The 23,675-nt window shown below is 46.0% G+C and overlaps 1 protein-coding gene across 5 annotated transcripts; it reads left to right on the top strand.

Annotated features, from left to right (window-relative positions):
• Positions 1-2,043: 2,043 nt before the first annotated feature.
• On the top strand, positions 2,044-22,937 carry RILPL1 (Rab interacting lysosomal protein like 1). 5 transcript variants are annotated; one of them, XM_021532774.4, is made up of 8 exons: positions 2,064-2,428; positions 5,710-5,860; positions 10,228-10,346; positions 11,201-11,428; positions 13,763-13,935; positions 14,450-14,542; positions 17,778-17,865; positions 20,178-22,937. In XM_021532774.4, exons 1-8 carry the CDS (start codon positions 2,129-2,131, stop codon positions 20,181-20,183), a joined length of 1,158 nt encoding a protein of 385 aa, XP_021388449.2. In that variant the 5' UTR covers positions 2,064-2,128; the 3' UTR covers positions 20,184-22,937. The 5 variants fall into 5 exon arrangements, with proteins under 5 accessions (XP_021388447.2, XP_021388449.2, XP_085449464.1 ...); XM_021532776.4 differs by lacking the exon at positions 17,778-17,865 and adding an exon at positions 16,881-16,956 and having other exon boundaries at positions 2,065-2,428; XM_021532772.4 differs by lacking the exon at positions 17,778-17,865 and having other exon boundaries at positions 2,044-2,428.
• Positions 22,938-23,675: the final 738 nt, after the last annotated feature.

Here is a 23,675-nt window from a genome sequence, read left to right as displayed (position 1 = left end):
ACACAATTTGGCTTTCCAGTGAAATATTTGTGCCTTGCTTTTGCCAATAAGCACCGGTTGTTGTACCCCTGGTGACACCCAGACACGTTTATCTGGACAAATCGCCAGATTCACTTCAGTGCATTCTTCTCTCTGCCTCCAGCCCCAGGTGTGAGCCAGCAGAGCTGCTGTGTCACTGCAGGCACAGGGTGTGGACAAGCGTGGATAAAATTCTGCAAGACAAGCTGAGCCTGAGGAGCCGCAGCTCACGTACGAGACTTTTCCTGCCAAGTCGTTTTCCAAGACTTTGGATCAGGCCAGCATCAAATCTACTGCTTCCCATGCCACAAACTGTGCTGGTTTTTCACCTTTCTCAGCTGTACTTTTAGTCTTTACCCACGTGTTCCCTACACTGTTATATTTTTCCTCTACCCGCACTTGAATACAACAATGGGAACTCGCGTAGTACCAAATTCTTGTGGCAAAAACTCTTTTTTTCATTTCTAATTTGGGCAAAATGATGACTTCACAGCATAGCTGCTCCCCTGAGGTACTGCAGTGTTCTCCAAACATTCTGCTCGGGCTGCTTCTCCTCCTTGTGTTCGTAAGCACCTTTGCCAGGAAAGGATGACTACACCATTATTCATCCTCCTGCTCTCCCTGGAACTTTGTGCAATATCCTGTGGTGTTCAACTTTGAGAATAAGTTCCATGAACAATATGTAGATATATAATTTCACTGAGTTAACTTAGATAATTGTTTGCCAGGCTCAGGTATTTGGGGATTGATTGTTCCCCTCCTGGCTGCCCTGGTACCTACTGACAGGGCACAAGGAAAATCAGTATTTTGTACTTTATGGCAGAAGGAGGTTGTGACAGAATTGCATGAAAAAGCTGGTCTGGCTGTCACAGTGTTGCATTTCTGGGTGTTGCAGTGTGACATTTCTCATTCACCTGTGCTAGGGTTTTGCATCTGCCAAAAGTAGATAATTAATGCTGTATTCACAACATGCAGCATGTGTCAAGTCATTCCAGGCTTGGCTTTTGCAGCCCCACTAGTATTTCTCCTGACTGGTTCCAGTGTTTGATATTACTCATCGTATCTTACCCAAAATAAAATGCATTCTTCCTACTCTGCATAGAGCAAATGGCAGGACTAGGACCTAAAATTATTTCCAGGCACATTTAATTTATCTGTAGAGACTCATCTGGAGCATCTCTTCCTAAACCCTATGGAAATAAGAACATCCAAACTTTCACACTCACACCTGAAAGCAAAAAAATACTGAAAAACCTGACGAGAAAAATGCATTTTGGTTTCATTTAAATTCCTCTGTAAGTGGATCCATACCAGCAAGCTGCTTGTATGTATAAAATCTCCACTGATCCTCTGAAGATGTTCTCAGTAAAGACTCTGTGCTCTTGTAGAGAAGAGCCTAGAAGCGCTAACGCTGATGTGTGTGAGCTCCTCGCAGTGCTGCAAAGGGCTCGTTCACCTCTTCCAGGCGGCTGCAGACACCCGTCGGTGTCGGGAGCAGGGGAACATCACCCCCGGTCCGTCCCGCTCCGGACACGCTCCGGACACCGCGCTCGCTGCTGGGTACCACGGGCACACCCTGCGAGCCCGCTCCATCCTCTGCGTGGGCCCGAACCCCGCACACGGTTTCGGGGAGCTCTGCCCGCTCAAACTCGCGGCTTCCTCCCCGCAGGCGAGGTCGGTACCGGGAGCGCTCCCGCTGCTGCTCGGCGCAAGCACCGAGCGAAGCGCACCCGCGGTGGCGATGCGATGCGGTGCGGCGCGGCGCGGTGCGGTGCGGTGCTCCCCACCCAAGCGAAGCCCCGCGGAGCACCGACCTCCCCCGCGGCTCCCCCGGGCGGGCACGGCCCCGGGCTCGGGGGCCGCGGACATGCGCGGGGCCGCCCCGGGGCCGCCCCCGGCCCGCCCGGCGCCGGGCATTGGCGGCGGGGCGGTGGCGGCGGGGACGCCGCGCCCGCCTCCCGCCGCCGCTCCCCCAGCGCCGCCCGGCCAAGTTTAAACACCCCCGGCCGAGCCGCCCGGAGTTCCCGGGAGTTGCCGGGAGCCGCGGGGCCGCCCCGCCCGGAGCGCGCCCCGCCGCCGCCTATGCGGGCAACGCGGGGCCGGGCGAGCCATGGACGGCGGCGGCGGCGGGGTGCCGCCCGCCCTGGAGAAGAACGCGGCGGAGCTGACGGTCATGGACGTGTACGACATCGCCTCGGCCGTGGGGCAGGAGTTTGAGCGGGTGATCGATCAGCACGGCTGCGAGGCCATCGCCCGCCTCATGCCCAAGGTGGTGCGGGTGCTGGAGATCCTGGAGGTGCTGGTGAGCCGCAACCACATCAACCCCGAGATGGAGGAGCTGCGCCTGGAGCTCGACCGCCTGCGCCTGGAGAGGATGGACCGCATCGAGAAGGAGAGGAAGCACCAGAAGGTGCGGGCGGGGAGCGGGGGGACGCGGCGGGGCAGGGCTGCCCCTGCCCGCCGCAGCTCTGGGGGAAGTCGGGCTCCGGCTCCCCCGCCGCCGCCGGGAAAACAAAGAGCGAGCCCGGCGTGCGGGCCGGGATGCCGCGGAGCCGGGGCAGCGGGCGGGGCACGCGTGCGGTACAGCCCGGGCGGCTCGCGGGCTCTGCGCGGATGCTGTCTTAGCGTCGCTGAGGCTTTGGGCGTGTTGTTGTTTTTTGTTTCCTTCCCTCCTGGAAGTTTCCTCCCTCCTTCCCTTTCTCCACCCCTTCCCCAGTCACTGCATTTCCTTTCCCTGTGCCTGGCCGATTAGGACTCCTGCTCCATCCCCTCTCCTGACGAGAGGATTCTGCTGCTTCCTGCTGGGTCAGAAAAGGTCACTGACAAGAATACACTTTCCTCTCCGGAGCTGGGAATGATTTAGCAGTCTAGTTTTCCTGGAACAGACTTCGGGTTAGACAAGTCATAGGAGAGAGATGGAGAACCAAGTGATTTCAGAGCAGAGTTAGAGCTGAAGAGTAGGGAAGAGCACTCTGCCAGATTGCTGCTCCATCCTCTGATGGCAAGACGTCCCTTGGCTTGTTCTGGGGTGATCATACCTTTCCCTGACCCCACTCCCATTAAAGCCCAAGGCAGAGAGCATTTCCGTATCCTGTTAGCCTCTTATGGCAGGACAGCACGCTCCAGTTACTGCAGTAAAAGTGGAGATCCACTCTTTAAACCATCCAGATAACTGATATAAGAAATGGTTCTTCTGGTAAATGACTATGCTAAATCATCACTGCTGCCTCATGCCATTCCTGATTCCACACAGAGAATCAGGATAAACAGGAGACGGGATTCTGGAAGACAGACCCCAAATTTCAAGATTTGGCTTAACTGGATAAATCCCAATTTTATATTTTAAAAAGAGTCAGCTAAAGGATTTTTATCTAGCATATGGAAAATCTAGGATAAACCCTGAAACATTTTGCAGACGAAGTCTCCTCTGAAAAGGAACGTAAAAGACCTTTTAATGTACAAATTCTTGAAAAGTCTCAAGAGTATGAAAAAAGAAGGTCTAGAGAACAGATACAAACATGTTGGATATTTACCAAAGGCTGTGGGTGAAGCAGATACTGAAGTGAGCCAGTGTCATTGTACAAGTTGTTCTGCAGAGATGTTTCTGAAGTTCTCATAAGTGTTAAAAAGTTTCCTAAACATGTCAGTTGATCTCCTGCCAGTCAACCACCTCTGCTCTGTCAGCTACTCTGAGGGCCATGAAGTGGCTCAGGGAGTTTTTAAACAATTTACTCAGTCTAAACAGATTTTACAGGAAAATAAACTGCATGATACATACCTTTTATTTTTTTTTAATCAAGCTGCTTCCTAGTGCACCAGATCCCTACAGGACTGTGGTCTCTCATCTTCCCTGTTCCAATGTGAGGGTTTGAAGCCTCTTTCACAGCACAGGTGCTGATAAACAGAAAAATTCAGATACTGAGAAACAGTTTTTGACTCAAACCCTCCAAAAAAAAAAAAAAAAAAAAAAACCAAAAAAACAACAACACCCAGAAAAGCTTTTGCAAACATCAGTTTATGAGATGTCAGCACTTAAACTTTATGTGTGAATCTGTTTTGCTTGTAAACCTGGCTCAGTACCCACTGCCTGGGGCTTCCTGAGCTGGCTGGCACTGCCTGGCCTGTGGATGTGCCTCCCTGTCTGGTACTTCCACTAATGAGGATTCAGAAGTTAATTTCTGCTCCAATTCATTGGGCTCTTCAATAGCAATAAATGACAAAGTTTGCCTAGGTAAACCTTGGGGTGGTTGTGTGCAGCAACATATAAATGATATAAGTTTAGACTGGGGGTTTGTGAGCATTCTGTTTTGGTTTTATCAATATGCTTGTAAGAGATGAATGTGCTGGTTTATTGCTAAAATAGGTCACTGCATTATTTTAGCTACAGAGTTGTAACAGGCAGCATCACTGTAAATAGTCCAGGTTTTTGGAAAAATCCATTTAATTACAGATTTACTTTCCTCTCAAGATAAAGGGTTTCAAGTAAAATAGGTGATTAATGAGATTTTCTTTCCTTTTTAATGGTTGTCTGTGTAGCTTACCACACCTTTGCTATTTATTATTCTTTGCCACCTAATGTTTTCTGCAAAACTTTAAGCAGCAATAGGGTAATAAATGCTGGAATAAAATGGCATTTGGACCCAAAAGTCATCAGGAACACGACTTCCCATTATCAGAGCATACATACAAAGCAGAGAGCTATCCTTTAATCTCTCAGCAGAGCTTATTTTAGCCTCGAGCTGCGCTTGGCTGGGTTGTTGTGTGAATGTGTTTTGTTGTTAGCTAGGAAAGGGGCATGTGGATGGATGTGAAAGTCAGCAGTGACTCAGCCTGGCTCCAGGGATTTGCATGCAGCTTTTTGTCTGAAGAACATAAGTGAAAATGGAGCAGGGAATGCCCCCCACTGCAGAAGTGAGATATGCAGAGAAGCTTTTGGAGCAAGCAAGGTTCTAAATACAACTGTTTTCCTTAAGGACTTTTTACTTTTTGTCCTGACTTGACCTTCATGAGGATTGGTGACAGCTGCTCTTGACACAGTGTCCCGACAAATGGGAGCTGTTTTGGCTGGCCTGGCTGCACTAAGGCAGACACCACTCAGGACATTCCAGCAGAACGATTTACATAGGAAGCAGCACTTGTGTTCATCGTGTGCACCAGGAGCTCTGCCTTTGCTGCACTGGATCACACACTCACCAGTTTACACTTGTGTTTCTTAACAGGAATTTAGCCCAGGCTGTTCTGTCAGAAGGAGCATGTCCACCCCTGAGTTCCTGGGATGGTCTGGGGGCTCTCTAACAGCTTTGCAGTTTCCTCCTGGGGTGCTGGAGGGAATTGGTGCTGGTGTTTGGTTATTTGTCCAGCACAACCCCCTTCATGTGGTCCTCACAGCACAGCAGGGTATGAGGAGCCATCCTTTGGGTAACTTGCTTTGCATCAGGAATGATCCCCTGGGTACATTCAGCATTCAACAACTTGGGCACATTCAGCATGTAGCAAAGGGGGCTGTGCTGGCTGGTTTCCTGGTGGTGGCATTAGAAAAGCAGATGTCTTCTAAGAAACTCCAAGTAGTCTCATTTAATTGTTTTCCATAAGAATCAGTAGGATTATTACTAGCTTGATCTGTAAATTGTCCAGTCAAAGACTCTTAACATGTTTTAAAATATAAATGTGTTGTCCTGATCTACCCTATAGGAATTAGAACTGGTGGAGGATGTCTGGAGAGGGGAAGCACAGGATCTTCTTACCCAAATTGCACAGCTGCAGGAGGAGAATAAACAACTGATGACAAACTTGTCTCACAAAGACATTAATTTCACAGAAGAGGAATTTCAGAAGCACGAAGGCAAGTTTGCTACTTCAAATTCAGTCCTTGCTTTGTTACAAAAAGCAATACTTTATCAAAATAGTTTGACTGGATATTTTGGTGTGGTTTTTCCCTGTAGATTAATTCAGATCTGGGTTTTGAAGGCTTGTTTATTTATTTATTTATTTTTTTAACCTAAATAGAAAAATCTCTGAATACATGATGACACTGAAGATATGATAAAAGGTAAAGGAATAAGGGAAAGAAAACCAACTTTTTGTTTGGCTGAAAAGCATCTCTGGAAGTAAACTTTTGGTCTATCTCTTGTATGGGTTCTCATTTTGCTGGAGGTGGATGAAACTCTGTCCAACACTGTGAAAGTTGCACTTACTCTCTCCCCAAGGCTCAGTGCTGCTCACTTACATGGGGGAAGAGCATAATGAAACCTTCAAAAAGTAAAAATTATTAAACCTCTCAAGATACTTTTTAAAACAAATGCAGTGCTTTCAAATTAGGAGTCAATTAGTGGCAAAGAAGTGGCTCAACATCAGGCTGACAAACTCCATGCAAAATTCAGAATGGCAGCAGTGAGTCATGGACCATGAAGAGTGACATTGTGTTATAAAGAACCAGCTTCCCCTTTGTTTTCTTTTTTTTCCCTTCTTTTTTTCCCTTCCAGTGGCCATCTAGCTCAGTGCAGCTCATGTGCTTGCATTTAAATATAGCCATACTCTTCACATCCAGCCAGCCAAGCAAATGCCAGACGTGCTTTTCCTGTTATTTTTACTGTGTCTACCCATGTATGACAACACAAACAAAACCCATAAGCCCATTCCAGAGCTTAGATTCTGAGATCACTGATATTCTTTGGCCAAAATATTAGGTTGAAGTGAAATCTTTTAATTTATATCAACCCCATTTAATTATTTGTATCTATTATATCAAACCTGACTGTTTTTCTTTTAGGACATATTGTCATTAATGAGCTGGGATAGATTTGCCTCAAGTGACTTGTTTGGATAGTGTCAGAAAGCAGTTCTGCTTCTCTCTTTCAGTCTCTGTCCTGTGGTTTGATGTAGAGTCCAAAGAGGCAGCACGTCAAGCTCAATCCTGTGTTAGCTGCACTGATTTAGAGCAGAGTGCAGTGCTCCTGTGTGAGCATGCTTTAGCTCTGTGATCACATCTCCCCTCAGCGCTGGCCCCGGGGATCAGCAGCTCATCTCACTCACCACACAGAGAGGGGTTATTTTATACAGGCAGCAGAGACCACTGATCTGGGTGTGCAAGGCCTGGAGAGTCAATCCTGCCAGTTAATTCTCAGAGCCTTGCTTGAGTGTGAGGAAGTGTTTGGGTGAGGCAGAGGCAGTCCTGTGCAAGCAGGAGTTCTGTGCAGTCTGAGCAGAGCAGGGCTCCTGTGAAAGGACCTGTGACAGCAGCACCCAAAACACAAGGGAGGGGTTAAAGATGAGCCTGTAACCCCCATCAAAGTGACTCCTCCCAAGCCCAAATGGAGCGCTGCTTGAAACTTGATGGTGCTGACTGATTGGAATATCCCAGGAAAATGCCACATGCAAACTTGACCCAAGTGTGTCAGACAGGACGAGCAGGCTGCTGTGCCACTGCAGGGCAGCTGCTGTCCCAGCCTGGCTGTGGTGAGGGACAGGCAGCAGGATGGCAGCACTCCTGTGACCCTCCTGTGCTGCAGGACCTACAGTTCCCTTCAAAAGGGGTGTTGAACTCGTTCTGAGTGTTTAGGTAATGGTGCAGTGCCACAGGCTCTGCCTGGCACTTGGCCTGTAGTGACAGATGTTGTATGGACACAGCACTGAACAGATCACTAAACAAAAGGCATGTACTTTTTTTTTTCCCCCAGTTTCTTTTCTTTTATCGATGTCCTCCCCTCCAGCTGCTTTCCATTCTCTTGCTGGAACAACACCAGGATCACAGCAAACCACAGGAAGCTGCTCATAGGATGTGCCTGGGGAAGCTGGCTGGGTGTGCCATTTAAGATCTTGCATTTATTAGAGTTTGAACCATTTAGAGATAATTATTTTACATTTAGGGCACTTAGTGATTTCCCTCTCCTCTTTCCCAGTGCCTGAGGAAATGGAAGGAGATGTGACTGTTTCACAAAATTCCCCACCTTTCCTTCCCCCCCCACCATTTCCTGAAATAAAAATTGTAAGGATCTGTGCACACAATTGAAGCCTTTTAGGTGCACTGAATGGTATTTTTTCCTTTAAATAGCACCTGCTATCTAGAGATCTCAAAGCATCTCACAAGTACTAATGGATACAGCTGCATTCACTACCTCCTTCTGGGTGAAACCACCAGTCTAAAGTTTCACTGCAGTCCCTCTACTTCAAGGCAAAGTTTTAGATTCTTTTGGTTTTAAATACAGCCAATGTTTCAGGCCCCAACCCCAAGTGAGTGGATCCAGGAACCTGCAGTGAGGTTTGTGGGTGCAGGGAAGTACCAGACCTGTGTTGTGAGAGAGGAATGTGGATCTTTTAGAACAGTTAAGCAGCAGTTTGTGTTTGTGACACTTGTTCTCCCTGGTAGGTATGATCTGGTACCACAGCAAAGAATTAAAACTATCCTGTGAAAAACTAGAACACAGAGCTGATAAAAACCAGAGTCCAGAAATAGAGCAGGCAAATGTACCACAGAATTAAAAGGGGTGAGAACGTAACACTAGAATGTGAACACCATGTCACTGACAGTTCTTTTCTGGGGTTTGACAGGAACACGTCCTGTGAACCAAATTCCTGGCCAGCCATGGCCACCAGTCCTTTTCCCAGCAGAGCAGTTCCTGTTCTCTGCAGTACCACAGCTCTGGTCCTTTAGCACTGAGGATTGGAGCTGCTGTTCCCCTCTTTGCTCTGGTCCACTCCCTACATGGGAGTCCACAGCTGCTGCAGGAGTGCACATCCACCAGTTACTCCCTTTCCTTCTCTGAGCTTTGTCCTGCTCTTCTCTATTATCCATCAGTTCATTCTGTAGCTGACCTGTGAGCTGGAGTTCCTACAGACATGCAGCTAATTTCTCTTGTGGGAACAACTCTGGATTTCTCTGATGGGGGAAGAACAAAACCAGGAAGTCTGAGCTGATGTTAGAAAGTAGAGTCCTAGCTGGATACATTTGATGCATACAGATAATATTTCTGATGTGGGAGCTGCTTTAACATATTGAAAAGGAAGCAGCTTTCCAGCCAGCCCAGAGTGAGGAGTGAATTAGCACCACTTGCAGTTCGTAAATGGAAGAAGCTGAAGACCCACATAACGAAGTACTTTGCCAAAATGAATACAGATAGCAGCAGACCCTGAATTTGAGTTCCTGCTTGGGCTGGGCTTTGGCCAGGGGAGCCACACACTGCCCTGGCTGCAGGGTTTTCATCTTCAAGGATGCTGTGCAACGTGATTTCATGTGATAGCTCAGGACATCAAACTGCACATCTCTGTGCCAGTCTCAGGGAAGGAGATTCATCATCTCACCAAGGTAAAACCTCTGCTCTGTGTCTGCTCTCGAGTCCATCACTGCAGTGCCAGATCCAAGTTATCTCTGTAATGGCAAATAGAAGAATGTTTCCTGTGGTTTATGACATTTCTGAATGATTAATTGGTCAGATTTAAGTCTAACCCTTTCTTTATTTTCAGACAAGATCGGTGTTGGATTCTTGGCAATGTTCCAAACTCCTCTCACCAGCAAAATGCTATCAAGTATTCTTCTCTCAAGTGCAGTTACTCTAAATATGAATTACCACACAATAGGATGGGAAAAGGGTGGCAAAAAATGAGAAAATATGTGACCATGATTCAGACTAAATTTTGGTTCTGCATTCAGGGTGGGGGTACCCTCTGAAGGTCCTGTTTCATCTTTTCACCAAGCACAAAGCTGGATTTCAACTAAAAATCAATCTAGTTCAAAAACTGGATTTCAACTAAAAATCAATCTTCTCAGCTGTTTTGGATCCAGATGCAATCCACAATAGTGATATGTTGTTTACATCTTACTGAAGATCCAGACCATCTTTTTTACAATTTTCATAAGGCCTTGGCCAGCAGATTCCAGAGATAATCACACAGATAACCAAGCTCCCTGAGGCACAGTATGAACATTGATGTAAAACTACTAAGGCAGGAAGATGCAGCAGTGTCACTCACTGTTATAAATGTTTCTGAGGACTGTCAGTTCCTTTTTTAAAGAGTCTCTTTGCAGTGGCTTTATGGAGTGGATTCTGTCATCAGCGTTCTCTGTTACCCTTGAGGTAACCTCTAAAGCATCTCTGTAATTCTACCAGCAGGCAACTTCCAGAGTCTACTTAAATATTTCTCATTGCTATTGTTCTCAGCCTCAGCAGCTCCTGACTGTCCTTAGTTTGTGTTCTGTGTTCTTTTTTTAACCAGGGATGTCAGAGAGAGAACGGCAAGTCATGAAGAAGCTGAAGGAAGTGGTAGATAAACAGAGGGATGAAATCAGGGCAAAGGACCGGGAACTTGGCCTTAAAAATGAGGATATAGAGGCTGTAAGTGGTTCTGGGTCTTCCTATTTCTCTTTTTTCTCACCCACACCTCCACAGCCTGGTTTTGAGTTTGAAGTTCATACAGAAAATATAAATAGTGCTGCTGCAACTGAAGTGTCCAGCAGAGCTGTGCAGTGTCCAGAATGGTCAGGCTTCAGTGCAGTCCCACCCCAGGGATGCAGTGTGGATCATCTCTGCACGAGAAGGGCACTGCTCAGCCCAAGCCTGTTCAGATGAGTCACAGACTCCACTGTGACTCCAGGCATGACATGAGATTTGGCACTTTCTGTGGAATGACCTCCTTACCCATATTTTGCTTTCCATTCCTCACACTGCCTCATGTCCTTAGGCCATGGGACTTTCCTGGTGCTAGTAAAGCCAGGCCTAAGTGATCTCTGCTCTGCCCAAGTGCCTCTGGAAGGTGCTGCCTTTCGAGTTGGGGCTGTCCACACACACCCAGCAGGTCACATCCTGCCTTAGGAGAGAGCCCTGGAGCTGAAAGCAAAGTACTTATAAACTGAACACTGAGGATTCCTCTGTCTTGTCTTTCTTCTCCCCTGGGTTAAGATTTGATTCAGAATCCCATAAGCCACCCTATCCTTGAATATCAGAAGTGATGGATTTGGTTTTATCTGAAAATCTCCCTGTGCTAGGGGAATTTACTTTAGAAATCAATTAAATTTGGGTGACTGAAACTGTAGTAGATAATTAGATATTAGAAAAACTAATCTGGGGTTGAGGAGAGGGAGGGAATTTTTTAGATTAAATGCAACAGGAACCCGCTGCTTCAAGATGATGTTTGGGACTGGGCCATGATGGCTCATGGCACACTGAGCCCTTGCATGGATGTTTTGCAGCTTCAGCAGCAGCAGAACAGGCTGATGAAAATTAACCACGACCTGCGGCACCGGATCACGGTGGTTGAGGCGCAGGGGAAGGCGCTGATCGAGCAGAAGGTGGAGCTGGAAGCGTATCTGCAAACCAAGGAGCAGGAGATGGGCAACCTGAGAGCAGAGCTGGGCAAGCTCAGAGAAAAACTGCAGGGTGAGGACAGCCAGGCCAGCCAAAATGGGGAGGAAGTAAAGGTAAGAGGCACTTTGGATCACTTTTTAAACAGCTTTTTAAAAAGCTTTGGACTTCGTACGAAGTACCTCTTGGTGTTTCGGCAGAGTTGTGGTAGTGAGTTTGCTTCATTTTCTTTGTACACACCTACCCCTTCCCCCTGAGGAAAACAAACCTATTCCTTGCTCTGGGTTTTCAAAAGACACACAGCCAGCAGTAGCTTCAGCTTTGCCAGGTTTGTGAATATTCGAGGCCAGATGGGTCACAGGGGTGCATGGGGGTGATGGTGGCAGCTGAACCACAGTGGAACAGAAACTGCCAGGAGTGGTCCCAGAGTGGGGGCAGAGCTCTGCACACCTGGTCCCTGCAGTTCTTATGGCACTTCAGACCAGTCAGGATTAAGCTGGTTAAGTGCTACCACATCAACATATAAATATTTCAAGGCACTTGTTAGAGGAACTAACTTTGGCCTTATTTCTGCTTTTGCTTCCTATTAGAATTTGTGCAGTGAAGTGTTGTGAGCACAGATGTTCATGAAAAGCAAATGTTCCTGCTGGCAGAGCCAGGTTCTTGCAGAACAGGCAAAGTGACAGTCTGCAAATGGAGCTGGGCTGAGATCAGAGCAGCAGGAATGCAAATCTGAGGAGAGCTTCCTGAGAAAAAGATGCACTGATCTGTTGATCCCGTAGTCCTCTTTATGGTTCCTAGTATTTTCCTTTGTGCCTGTGACATTACTTTTTTATTCCTGAAGCAAATGTACTGCATTTCCCCCTCCTAATGATGCTCTTAGCAGAGCAGGAAATGCAATAAGGGGTGTCATGATATTTAAGAACTTAGAGGAGCTCTATCACACAGAGCTGTTCAGCTTGATGCACTGGTAAGAGCTCCACGGTGTAAATGCCTGACAGACTGCAGCAGAGAGTGAAACATCCAGTGAAACATCCATTTCACTGGCAACAGGCAGGAACACACATCAAAAAGGAGAGACAAGTGCTGATGGGGTACCTTGGTCCCCTGGGAATGCGACAGCCAGTGTTGTGTTAACATGTCACTGCTGAGTTGGGCAAGCACTGTATTAATAATGAAAAGGATTATTTCATTGCTGTTAATTCAGCCAGGACACCCATCTTTGTAAACAGGGCTGGGGAGCCCAGGCCTGGAGCCAGCAGGAGTGAAAGTGTCCTCAGTGTCTGCAGAGAAAGGATGCATTCTTCACCTCTCTCCAACTCATCAGTTCCATGGCAATGGTGCCTCCTCTAATTAGAGCCGTCCCTGCTCCCTCTGCCAGGACACTGCTCCCACAGGAACTGCAGTGGCAAGCAGAAAGCTGGAGTAGCTGCATGCTCCAGGATGGACATTGCTGGCTGGCCTCAGTCAAGGACATTTGCATCGGGTACAGGCTGCTCAGTCTTTGCTGGTTTGAGCCAAATCTAGCAAAAATAGCTTATCTGGGCAGAGAGATGGGACAAATATACAACCAAAAGAAGAGACAGCAGCTCATACCTGTACCTAGCGGGTGAAGAGGAGGAAAAGTGTTTGGGTGATTTCCTTTGAACCTCTTGTTGCATCAATCTTTATTCCATGTAGTCTGTGCAAGGGTGATCAAACAGTGCCCAAGTGAGCATCACCCCGCTGAAACTCACCTGAAATGCACCTTGCACCTTAGCCAAGTTCAGCCTGAAATCATGGATCAGTGGCACCTTAGCCAAGTTCAGCCTGAAATCATGGATCAGTGTATGGACAAACCATTTCACAAACACAGGAGCTTAGAAGAGGGTAGAGTCAGGATTACAAAACATGGACTGTGTAGGAATTTCACTTCTCAACTCCTCAAATTTCCAGCTTGTATCCCAGCAAGCTGTCACTGCCACACAGGAGCTCTGAGACTCTGATCTTTGCATCCTCCTATGAGAGTGAATGGCTGACCTGGCTGCTGGCAGCTCTGATTTCATGTGCTGGCCTTTATCAGTCCTTGCAAAAAAAATCACATTTCAAATGGACTTTGCTACATTTCAAATGTATTTTCCTGGAACAGAGTGTCCTGCCTTTATTTGTATTGTTATAATTCCTGCCTCTTAAGGCTGGGAGCTGCTTTTCAGAATCTCAGTTCCAAGTACCCTTCCCAGAACCTTGTGATTTTTTATCATTGTATGTTTACACTAGAAGAAGACACTTCTTTGCGGGGGGAGCTGGAAGGAACTGTATGACCTTTGCCATGCCATTTTTTCAGTGTTTAGATAAAAAACTAATGTTTGATTTACACTATTTGTTAAAAGTTTGAATTCCTAAAACTGACTTATCAAAAGTTGGACATTTGAATTGGACAGTGAATTTAAAGTCCACATTTTACTCCCTAGGCAGACCCAAACAATGATGATTGTCTCTCTGAGTCAGAAAAAATGGCAATGGACTTAAAAGATCCCAATCGCCCAAGATTCACCCTGCAGGAGCTCCGGGATGTCCTTCACGAGAGGAATGAACTGAAATCTAGAGTGTTTTTGCTTCAGGAGGAGCTTTTATATTACAAAAGGTGGGTTACATCTCCTCTCCTGTTGGATGATATACTCAGGGAGCCACAGGGCAGGTGTAGAAACAATAAATGAAATTCTGCCCAAGTTCGTGTTCCTGCAAAGGCTTGTGCAGAGACTGCAAGAATGCAGCCTCAGTTGGAACCCCATCCCTCAAACTTGTCCTTCCCTAACTCCCTGCTCTGCCCTGAATCCTAGAAAGATTATAAACATCTAACACATTTGAACTTCAAGAAATGAGGATAGGAGTGGGTCTAAAATGAAAATTCTAGACCTTTTGTTTAATCCATTCCTCTTCTCCCTCTCCTTGTCACAATGGGAAGAAAATATTGAATGGAGTCTCAGTTCTTGCTGCTGATCCTTGGTTGATAAAAAATCTTCAGTTTATTTGAATGGGTTTTGAACGGATCTTTTTGCATTCCTTCATCAACAGTGCTACCTCAGATTGAGTTGTAGATCTCAAAGTGCTTCCATGGCTTGGGAGGAGAACATTAATTATCTTTTCTTTCTTTCAAGTGAGGAAATGGAAGAAGAAACTAGATCCCCACAGCCTACACCCATAATTCAGCCAAAACCCTCAACTCAGCCTGAATCTGGAATCAAACGACTGTAAGTAGCACATTTGCTAAGCATACTGGGTACAGTCTGTAAATACCAAATGTTTCTTATGCATAGGACAATTTTAAAGACTTTAAAAATTCAGATAACCACATTCCTACTGTATATGAGAGACACACTGAATGAGTACTTGGCAGATGTGAAACAACAGTTGGTTTTGGCCAAAACTTTTGCCTAGATCTGAGACAACTTTCAGGCTTGGATTATCATTTTCCCATGACCTCACTGTGTCCATTTCCCTGTTGACTGAAGCCTTTAGACCCTGACTTGCACTATGTGGGCAGCACAAAACCCTTCTGTTTGCTGAGCAAATTTGCTGCTGAGAGGATGGGCACTTGCTTGGTTAAAAGAACCCCACCTTTTTCTGAAATATGAATGCTGCTGTTGGCACCAAAGCTTACTGCCAGAGATGTGCTGTTACTAGAGTATCACTTAATTATAAAATCACTGTGTTGGCCAGTCTTTTTCTCTGTTGAAACTCCCTCCTGTACATTTATTTATTTCAACTTAAGTCTTCTCACAGCAACTCTTTAGATTTTTATGATACCAGAAGCTTAACTTTTTAAACTGCATAAGTGTTTTTGGAACTGTTGTTTCCACATAAAGAGTTCTTCCATCCTGTCCCCATGTCCACAACCTTCAGTCCTTGTTTAGTAACAGCTGCAGCCCTGTGAGAGTAAATTCCATAGGAAGATCTGGACTGACCCAAAACACCAGGAAGTCAGGAGGGCACTGTTGATTATTTGCAGTAGACTGCAACTTTCTGCCTGTGCTGAGAGAAACCTTCCTCTCACTTGAGTAGAAAATACACTTTAAGTTTGGATTTCAGTTCTCATTCTGTGACTGTGGTGATTATGATGATGATCATACTGTGTCGCACAAGATATTAACTGTAAAGTTTCTTTTACATTTCTTTTAGAGTTTTTAAAAGCTAATTCTGTTGTAGAGAATGGCTGGTTTCAGCTCACAGAGTTTGTGTTGAGCAGTTCCTATGTTTGATTTGAAATGCTGCCTTTGATGAAGCAAAGGCAGCATAAAAATGTAAATAGAGGTTGTAAGGCAGAGCACATGTTGGTGAGGTATTAGTTTTGACTCTGCCTAAGCTGAAATGACTTCTTTTAGATGTCATGCTCTGTCCCCAGGTTTCACTCTGCTCTCTCTCCACTTAGCCATCATATTAAATAAGGGAATAGAAAACTGTCTACCTGAGTAATCTGAAGGATGGGAACAGTTTTCAGGTTTGTCTCATTCTTGCAGCCTGTCTGGATAGGATTTCTCTGGTGGGGTTTTATTTTCCTTTCCTCCTCCCGTCTCTGTGTGTTGTGAACACTGTACTTGTAGTTGGGCTTTAAAAAGTCAGGAAGTGTCACTGCTGGGCAAACCAGAGAAGCCAGTGTAGCTTCTGTCCTGTCCCAACATGCTCCTGCCCCAGCTGCAGTCCCTGCCTCTGTGAGGTGTCCCCAGAGCTCCCTTCTCCCTCCCCAGGGTCCCTCTGGCTGCCTGGGGAACAGCCTGGCACATGAACTCTGTCCCCAGTGATGTGATGGAAACTTCCAGTGCTGCTCTCTGCATGCAGAGTGCCTTTACAGAGGAAAGTGGCGTTGCTTTTCCTTCTCTTTCAGAGTTTTCCTCCTGATTAAACAAAAAGCTGAAGTACAAAAATAGGAGCCCTCTCAAGGGGAGTTTTATGCTTGCCTGTGCAATGTGCTCTTTTTGCCTTTGTCACACAGAGTCTGGGGGAATGAGCCATATGGATGTGTAGCCTGTGCCATCCAAGATGTGCTCAGGTGATTCAGTGCTGCAATTCCACAACAAAAGGAAAACAGAAGCTACAGAAATCAGCATTTTTTCTGGGTTGGCACGTTTGGGGCAAACTCTGAGTTCTCATCTCAGACTGCCTGACTCGAACATTTGTCTCTCCCACATCACATGACAGAGTTTTAATGAAATAATATAACCAGGAGGCTTTACTGAGGAGGAAAAGTCCAAGGATTAAAAATGCTCCCTCTGTTTGGAGCAGAAAACACCCTTTTGTTTTCTCCTTAAGACTACGTGCTTGTTTGTCACTGATGTCATGCCTCAAGCAGCCAGGAGTTTTCTTCCTATTCTTGCAGTCTACAAAAGCTGGTGTGTCTGTCAGCTCTGCAGCTCAGGATGTGCCATGTTGCACAAAAATAGAAATCCTGCCTGCTGCTAAAGATCCAACAGTGCTTGCCCATTTGTTTTCCATTTTAATCTCAGAACAGCAGTTAGTGAGCTGGGGAGAGCTGCGTTTGGTCACAAGTGAAATGTCTCTCGTGATTTCAACTTAATCTTTAATTGACATTAGTCCACAGTTCAAAAAAATATTTGGCACAAGGGAGAGCCTGTGAGGAGAATCCTTAGACAGACAGAGGGTGCTGCAGGTACGGATGGAGGTGTGCTGGCAGGGCTGGCTGGGGCTGGCTGGGCGCAGAGCACTCGGCTCTCTCAGCCTCTGTGCTGCATGCAGTGGCTAATGCTCAGTGGAAGTGCTGAACCCTCACAAAGAACCCGTCTTGCTGCGAGCCAGCTCCTAAATGCTGCTGCCAGAGCAGCTGCAAGGTTTCCCAAAAGCATTCAGCTGCCTGCAGTTGGCATCTTTCTGCATGAGAAGTAACACAAGTTCCTTTGGAACAGACACACAGGCCTTTTAACCACGGAGCTTCCTAGGAGGTTATTTCAAGAGTTCACCTGCAATAGTGTTTTTTAACTTGAAAATATCAACTGTTACCCTTGTGGAATCTTTAACTGTAATGCTGGTCCTCTCTAACCCTTTGCCAATCCAGTAGTCACAGAAGAGTCTTGTTTTGTATTTCTTAACACACATCTTCATCCTTCATTTCATTGTGTCTGTGCCTGTTTGTCTCTTGGTACAAAAATTGCACTCTGCTCTGCATTGCTAGAGGTGGTCATACCTTCATGAAACCCAACCCAGGTCGCAGGCTGCCTCACAACAGGAAAGTGGTATCTTTTAGAAATCCAAAAGCATTTGAAACTGCTACAATAAATGGTATTTCTGAACAAGAGTTTTTCACTGAGGAGAGCTGTCTTGGGTGATGCAGATCCCCCTCTCCGTGTAACGTGTCCTGTGTTGTAATTCAAAGTAACCCCGTGTATCATGTTTGCCTCTTTTCTTTTTAATGGAATGCCTTTTCTTTCCCTTGCTCCAGTCTTATCTCTTCTGTGTCTGTACTTTCCTGACCAGGATCTTTACAGCCATAATGCCCATGGTAGCAGCTGGATTGATTCCAGACGATCCCACATTGCAGCCAATAAGAAGACTTGTGTCCCTTGTAGGAATTTTTTTTAAATGTTTGGTACTGTGGTTTCCTCTTGCATGACCCTGTGTTAACAAGCACTGCTGGTTGCATTCTCCTGGCTGCCAGTGGGATCCCAGAGGATCAAAGTGCCAATCAGAATGACCAGTCAGTGTCAGTACTTATCCAAGTCCTCCATGCTCATCCTCCAACTGACATGTTATCACCTTTTGCCTTAATGTTGCCACACTAAACCAATCATTATTCCTTGGAAAATCGGTGCAATATGGAGTTTTAACCAGCATCTGTTAATCTGCTTCCTAAGCAAAGCTATTCACAGATCTCACCAGTGCTCTTTGAGAAACTCGTTTCTAATAATTTGTTACAATCATTAGTTAGAGTTACAGAATGGAGAGGCTGATTTCCACATTAATTTCCACTGTTAATTACAGGCTGTTGCTTTCATGTCTTTCTATCTATGCCCTGTATATTTTGTCTCTAATTATGTATTTTGGAATAGAGTGTAAACTCTTCATAATCAATTCTGTCATCCAATTCTTGGCTCTCCTGGAAGACATACTGATAATTGTTAATTCAAAGTCTCTTTGCATTAGAACTGCTGCTTTAGCAATCTTTCTATTTACAGCAATGACACAGTTTCCTCTCCACACAGACAGGCTTTTTCCAAACATCCTCCATGAAAATTTTCTAGGCATAATAACAATTTTCATTGTTTCAGAAGGAATTTTAAAAGTTGAACCCTTTAGAGATTTACGAACTTCTTTTTCTCCTGCTTAATTTCCTGATAAAGTGAAAAATTACTGAGCTTTGAAACTGACTGTATAAACACAGCAGTCCTTTGTGTGAGCTTCCAGACAGTAACCCTGAGCAGGCAGAACCAAATGTGCTCTGTAGAAAGGCTCGGTCACTAAACACTCCTTTTATCAGCTGGAGCTGGCTCTGGCCCTGAAAATATTCAGTATATGTGTGTGAACTCATGAGCTCCTGTGATGAAGGTGCTAGAAAAGTATGAGGCTAATTAAGTGCAACGTACTTATTTCACTATTAAGGCTGCACATTTGAAGCCAGGAAATGCAAAAGTTCAGGTTCTGCTGGCACTGTTATTTATGTGCACTTAACTTGTGTAGTGGTTTACTGCCCTTTCTAAACAACAAGTAATTATTTTAATATTCTCAGTTATTATCATCCAGCCTCCTGTGTATTGAGAGACATGGAAGGTCAAACTCCCTGCTCTGCACAAGGCAGCTGGGAGGGCTGAGGGGGATGAAGGGAGAGTGGGATTTGGGAGAATGCTGAGGAAGGTGAGCGTGGACTCAGGGTCAGGTTTTTGCCCTGGCCAGTATTCCAGCCCCTGACAAAGCTGAGGTTCTATTGGCACGATCCCTTACTGGGTAGCATTTAGCAGTTCCTGTCCTGTGTGACACTTGGTACAGTGCAGGCAAAACAATCTTCACCTCCTGAAGCCTGCCCAGCACCGAGACCAAAGGGATCCACAGCCAACTCAGTCCTTTGGTAGCTGGAACCACAACTTTTGCATTTCTCAGCAGGCCTGAACACTGCACTAACACCTCTTGTACTGAACCCACAACGAACATTGAATTTGCCTAATCCAGTAACTTCATCCCATACAAATGAAACAATACTAAGGATTTTTCCAGCTATATATTTTATGTGTATTAAATGGCTGTTGGTTCATGTACGTCATTATCTTAGAGCACCCAAGCTGTGTGACAGGAAATGACGTGCACACTCGTGTGCATTTGTTTAGAGCCTTCATCCTGCAAACTCTCATGCACATAGGTGCATTTATTCATTCCTTTTTGCAGGAATCAAGTCTATGTATCAAAATCTGTACACTGGGAAAAAATGTGGAGAGTTATTTTCTTATCTTGTGAACTTCCCTGCTGACAACCTTAAAAAAAAATATATTTCTATATTTTGTGGTAAAATATACAGATTTAATGCCAAAGATACCACTTTACTTATGCCAAGAAACTAACCTGGATCGTGTGGCTTCGTTACCTGAGAGCTGGGGAAGGGGGAACCCACATCTAAATGATACCTGCACCTTGTAGAGTCAACAGCATTTAGAGCTTATCTGAAGCTTCTCTAGCCAAACTGCTTGAGATTGCAATGACTCCATTCCTAACAACATTCTGACATGCACTCCCATCAGGCCGCTCTGCCTTGATTTTCTGCAGATGCAAACAGAGTTTTTTGCTCGGTGTTTTGTTGTGCTGTGTATTGGGGTGGGTGTTTGAAGTGCTTTCAGGATGGTAAACACTGTTCTTTCTTTTCCCTCCCTCTCACTGCTCCCATCCCGGAAGGTTTAGTTTCTTCTCTCGTGATAAAAAACGTATGCAGGCATCACAGAAAAATGTCCACTTCCAGGAAACTTTTGGACAATGGTCACATTCAAACAGAGATGACTCCTACATGGAACAAGGACAAGAAGCCCTGCAACACCTGTGACTAAACCCCTGAGGTGTTTGGTTTGCTGCAGTAGATCTCGACAGTCTCGTAACAAGAAGCTTCTGTAAAGCATCACGGCAGCTCGTCACTTTTACTTGCCTTGCACACCTCGGGGGTTGTTTCAGACTCTCCAAAAGGGATCCCTCACTGTTCACTTGGTGACTGTTTGCTGCAAACAGGAACCCAGGCTTTGTAGTAACAGTTGCTGACACCCTGGGACATGGAAGCTTCTAGATGACTTGTTTTGTGCTGAATAACAAGTCTATGATCTTGTTCATGCATTAACTACAGTAACACAAGCTTCTTTAAACCAAAAAAGGACCTCTGCCATTATTAGAAGTTTGTTTGCAGTGTATATCTAGTAAAGGGCAAAGACTCTTCTACCCTGTTTGTTAACACTACTGGTTGTTTGCTTTTTATTTCTGTAAGAATTATTTCAAGAGGGATATGACAGCTGGATGCCCTTGGAGGCAGCCCACAGCTCTGCTGTGTCCTGTCAGTGCTGCTGGCATCAGCATCTTGCAGAGTCACCCCTTGGAAACCCACCTGGCACAGTGATAACTGGAGTAGCCTTGAGAGGGACAGTGAGTGTACATTTCCCTTGTGCTTATAGTGCCTAAAGCATGAAGAGCCAATGTACGAGGTGAGCGTGCCTTGTGTTCTGCAGTATTAATGGAAAACAAATTGCCTACAGGGAGGAATCCTAACTCTTGAATTTTTCCCTTCTTACCAGAGACTTCCTCACAGTGCACAGTGTAGCAGGCAGCTGCTGTAAAAGAATTAGATCTTTCCCACAGACAGGTTTTTAATTAAGTCACACTTCAGTTTCCTGTCTAGGTAAGACTGCCCAGCTTCAGAGGGAAACACATCCTCAACTGGCTGATGTGAACTATTTCACTGACCTAGACATGAGCCCAACCTTTTCTCTTGACTAAACACTACGTGGGCAGAGCAGATGAATTCTGTGTGTGAAGCTGCTCCTCTGGTGGTGGCGGATGTCTGGGTAGCCCCTGTTGCAGGGCTGAACTTGCCAGCAACAGCCCAGCAGCCAACCCCAAGGGCTGGGGCTGGATCTGCTTCGCAGCTGAGCTGGTGAGACCCCGGGCCTGACCGAGGTTGTCCTTCCAAAACTAAAACCTCACAGCAACAGTGCTGTGGACACCCAGTGCCAGTGCACTCCCCACCTCTGCTCCACACACTCCACGAGGACCTGACCAGGAGGGAGAGGGAGCATGAATCCATGGCTCTGTGTGAGGACAGGGCTGAGGTGTCTCCGTGGCCTTGGCCCTGGCTGGGAAGGTCCATGCTGGAAACCACTACTCATGGGGAGGATCTCGTGCCAGCAGGGCCATGGGCAGCTTCTGCACGAGAAACTCAGTGCCAGGGACTGGGAGCTGCTGTTGGCACCACACCCCATGCTGCTCCACCTGCTCCCTAGAGCCTCTTCTCAGGAGTGGCACCAAGGACAGGAATTACAGCTCAGGCCAGAGCAAATCTTCAACTACTCCAGGTACTGAGTGTAGGAGGAACTCTCAAAGGCCTCCAGAGGACTTCGTGCAGACCAGTTTTTATTACAGGGTGATCCAAGAGTGGATTTTTAATGTGTGTGAGCAGCATCTGTAGTAAAACCCCGGCAGTAAAACCTCTCCTTGCAGTGGTGGGCTGTGTGCTGTCCTGCTTCTGGCTGTAATTGCTTCATTCCAACGTGGACCTTCTGTGTGTTCTAGGAAGGGAAAGTGTTTACTGTGCCCCCCTGGTGCCACTGCAGCTCGGGGCAGGGGGGACACGTGGCCTTATATGGGACATGGTGATCAGAGTCTAATGTGGGTATGGGCTAGATGTGTTTTTGCCTGGTTATGTTTTGGTAACATCCTTAAAACAGCAGCACTTGCAACTCTTAAATGGGGGGAGTGTCTTCATTTGTCTTCGCTTCCATATAAGAAAACAAAAAGTGCAGTACAGTCATACCAGGCAGTTAAATTGTGGATGACCCCATGGAGTCTGTCCTGAGCACAGTTCAGTCGTGTGGCTCTTTCAGAAGGGATACAGTGAGCAGAAACAACGCAGGAACGTGGGCCTGAGTAAGCAGATCCCTTTGGAAATCAGCTGAGAGCAACGAGCTGGGATAATGGAGCTTCACAGACCCAAGCTAAGCTGGTGCAGCACAAAGGAAATCTCCAGGCCTGGTGCACGTCCAGCGGAGCCCGGGGCTCTGTCGGGCCAGCTCTGCAGCCAACACCAAACTGCAGGAGGCAGGACAGCCTTCCCACATCTCTGCAGCTTTACCTCAACCCCTCACAGCTCCTCCTGACCTGCTGGCATTAACCACTCGTTCTCATGTTGGCAATGTTGCATCCACACACCCCAAGTGCCATCGGGAAGGATGGCGCAGAGGGAAGTGGTTGTAAAGATCTGAAGATCTGTCATGTATTGTTTGTCAATATTCAAGGAAAACCTGCTTTTAGAAAAGGGGCCAGGATGCTGGCAGGTTAGGGGTGTAACAATCCTGCCCGCCAAGTGCAGGATCACTGACATTTTTTGGGTTGGTTAATTTTTTTTTTGGTTGGGCAGTAAATAATTTTAACAGTTTAATAAATATTTCTGAAAAACACATATTTCTGCGGGACTTGTGTCTTTTTTTTTTTTTTTTTTTTTTTTTTTTTTTTTTGTGGAAAGTAATACCATCCATTCTTGGGGATGCAGCTTATGGATCTGTCTGTGTACAACTTCATGGAAATACAGCCTCAAGCCAGACAAGGTTTAGGACAGAGCCATTCCAAGATTTATGAAATATATTTTAAAATACATTACATATTTAGGAATGGCTTATGATGACAAAGAACATGACAGAGCCTTTTCTAGAAAGTACTGTAAGCTCCTTAATGGAAGAGGTGTGTCTGTATTTACACATCCTAGCCCTGAAACAGATGTTTTGCCCTTTTTCCCCAATTCAGCTAAAACCAGCAGCAAGTCCAATTTCCAGAATGGATTTAAATCCTGTGTAGAAGGGTGAGGACAGAATGAGTGCAGCTGCAACCACATTTACCCATTACACTCTCCTTCAGTGACTGCCCATGGATTCATCAGGATCATGAGGCATTTTCTGATGTGTTTACTGTCCTGTGGTGCACATTCCTCTGTACAAAGGAGTTTCATCCTCCCATGTCATAGACAGTGGATTGGTCCCATGTTTCTCTCTCACCTGGCAGAACTAGTTAAGGACACAGTATCAATAAAGGCCTTGCCTGTCCCAGTGTCTTCACAAAAATGAAACCATTTCCCATCAGCTTCTGTTTTGGGGCACAGAAGTTTCAGAAGTCTGTTGCCATTCCAATCGTGTGTCTCCAGCATGG

This window comes from Lonchura striata, chromosome 15, assembly GCF_050655825.1.
Source record: "Lonchura striata isolate lonStrDom1 chromosome 15, ASM5065582v1, whole genome shotgun sequence".
Taxonomy (NCBI): domain Eukaryota; kingdom Metazoa; phylum Chordata; class Aves; order Passeriformes; family Estrildidae; genus Lonchura; species Lonchura striata.
The sequence above is the reverse complement of the archived record's forward strand: the minus strand, read 5'-3'. Positions and strand labels throughout refer to the sequence as shown.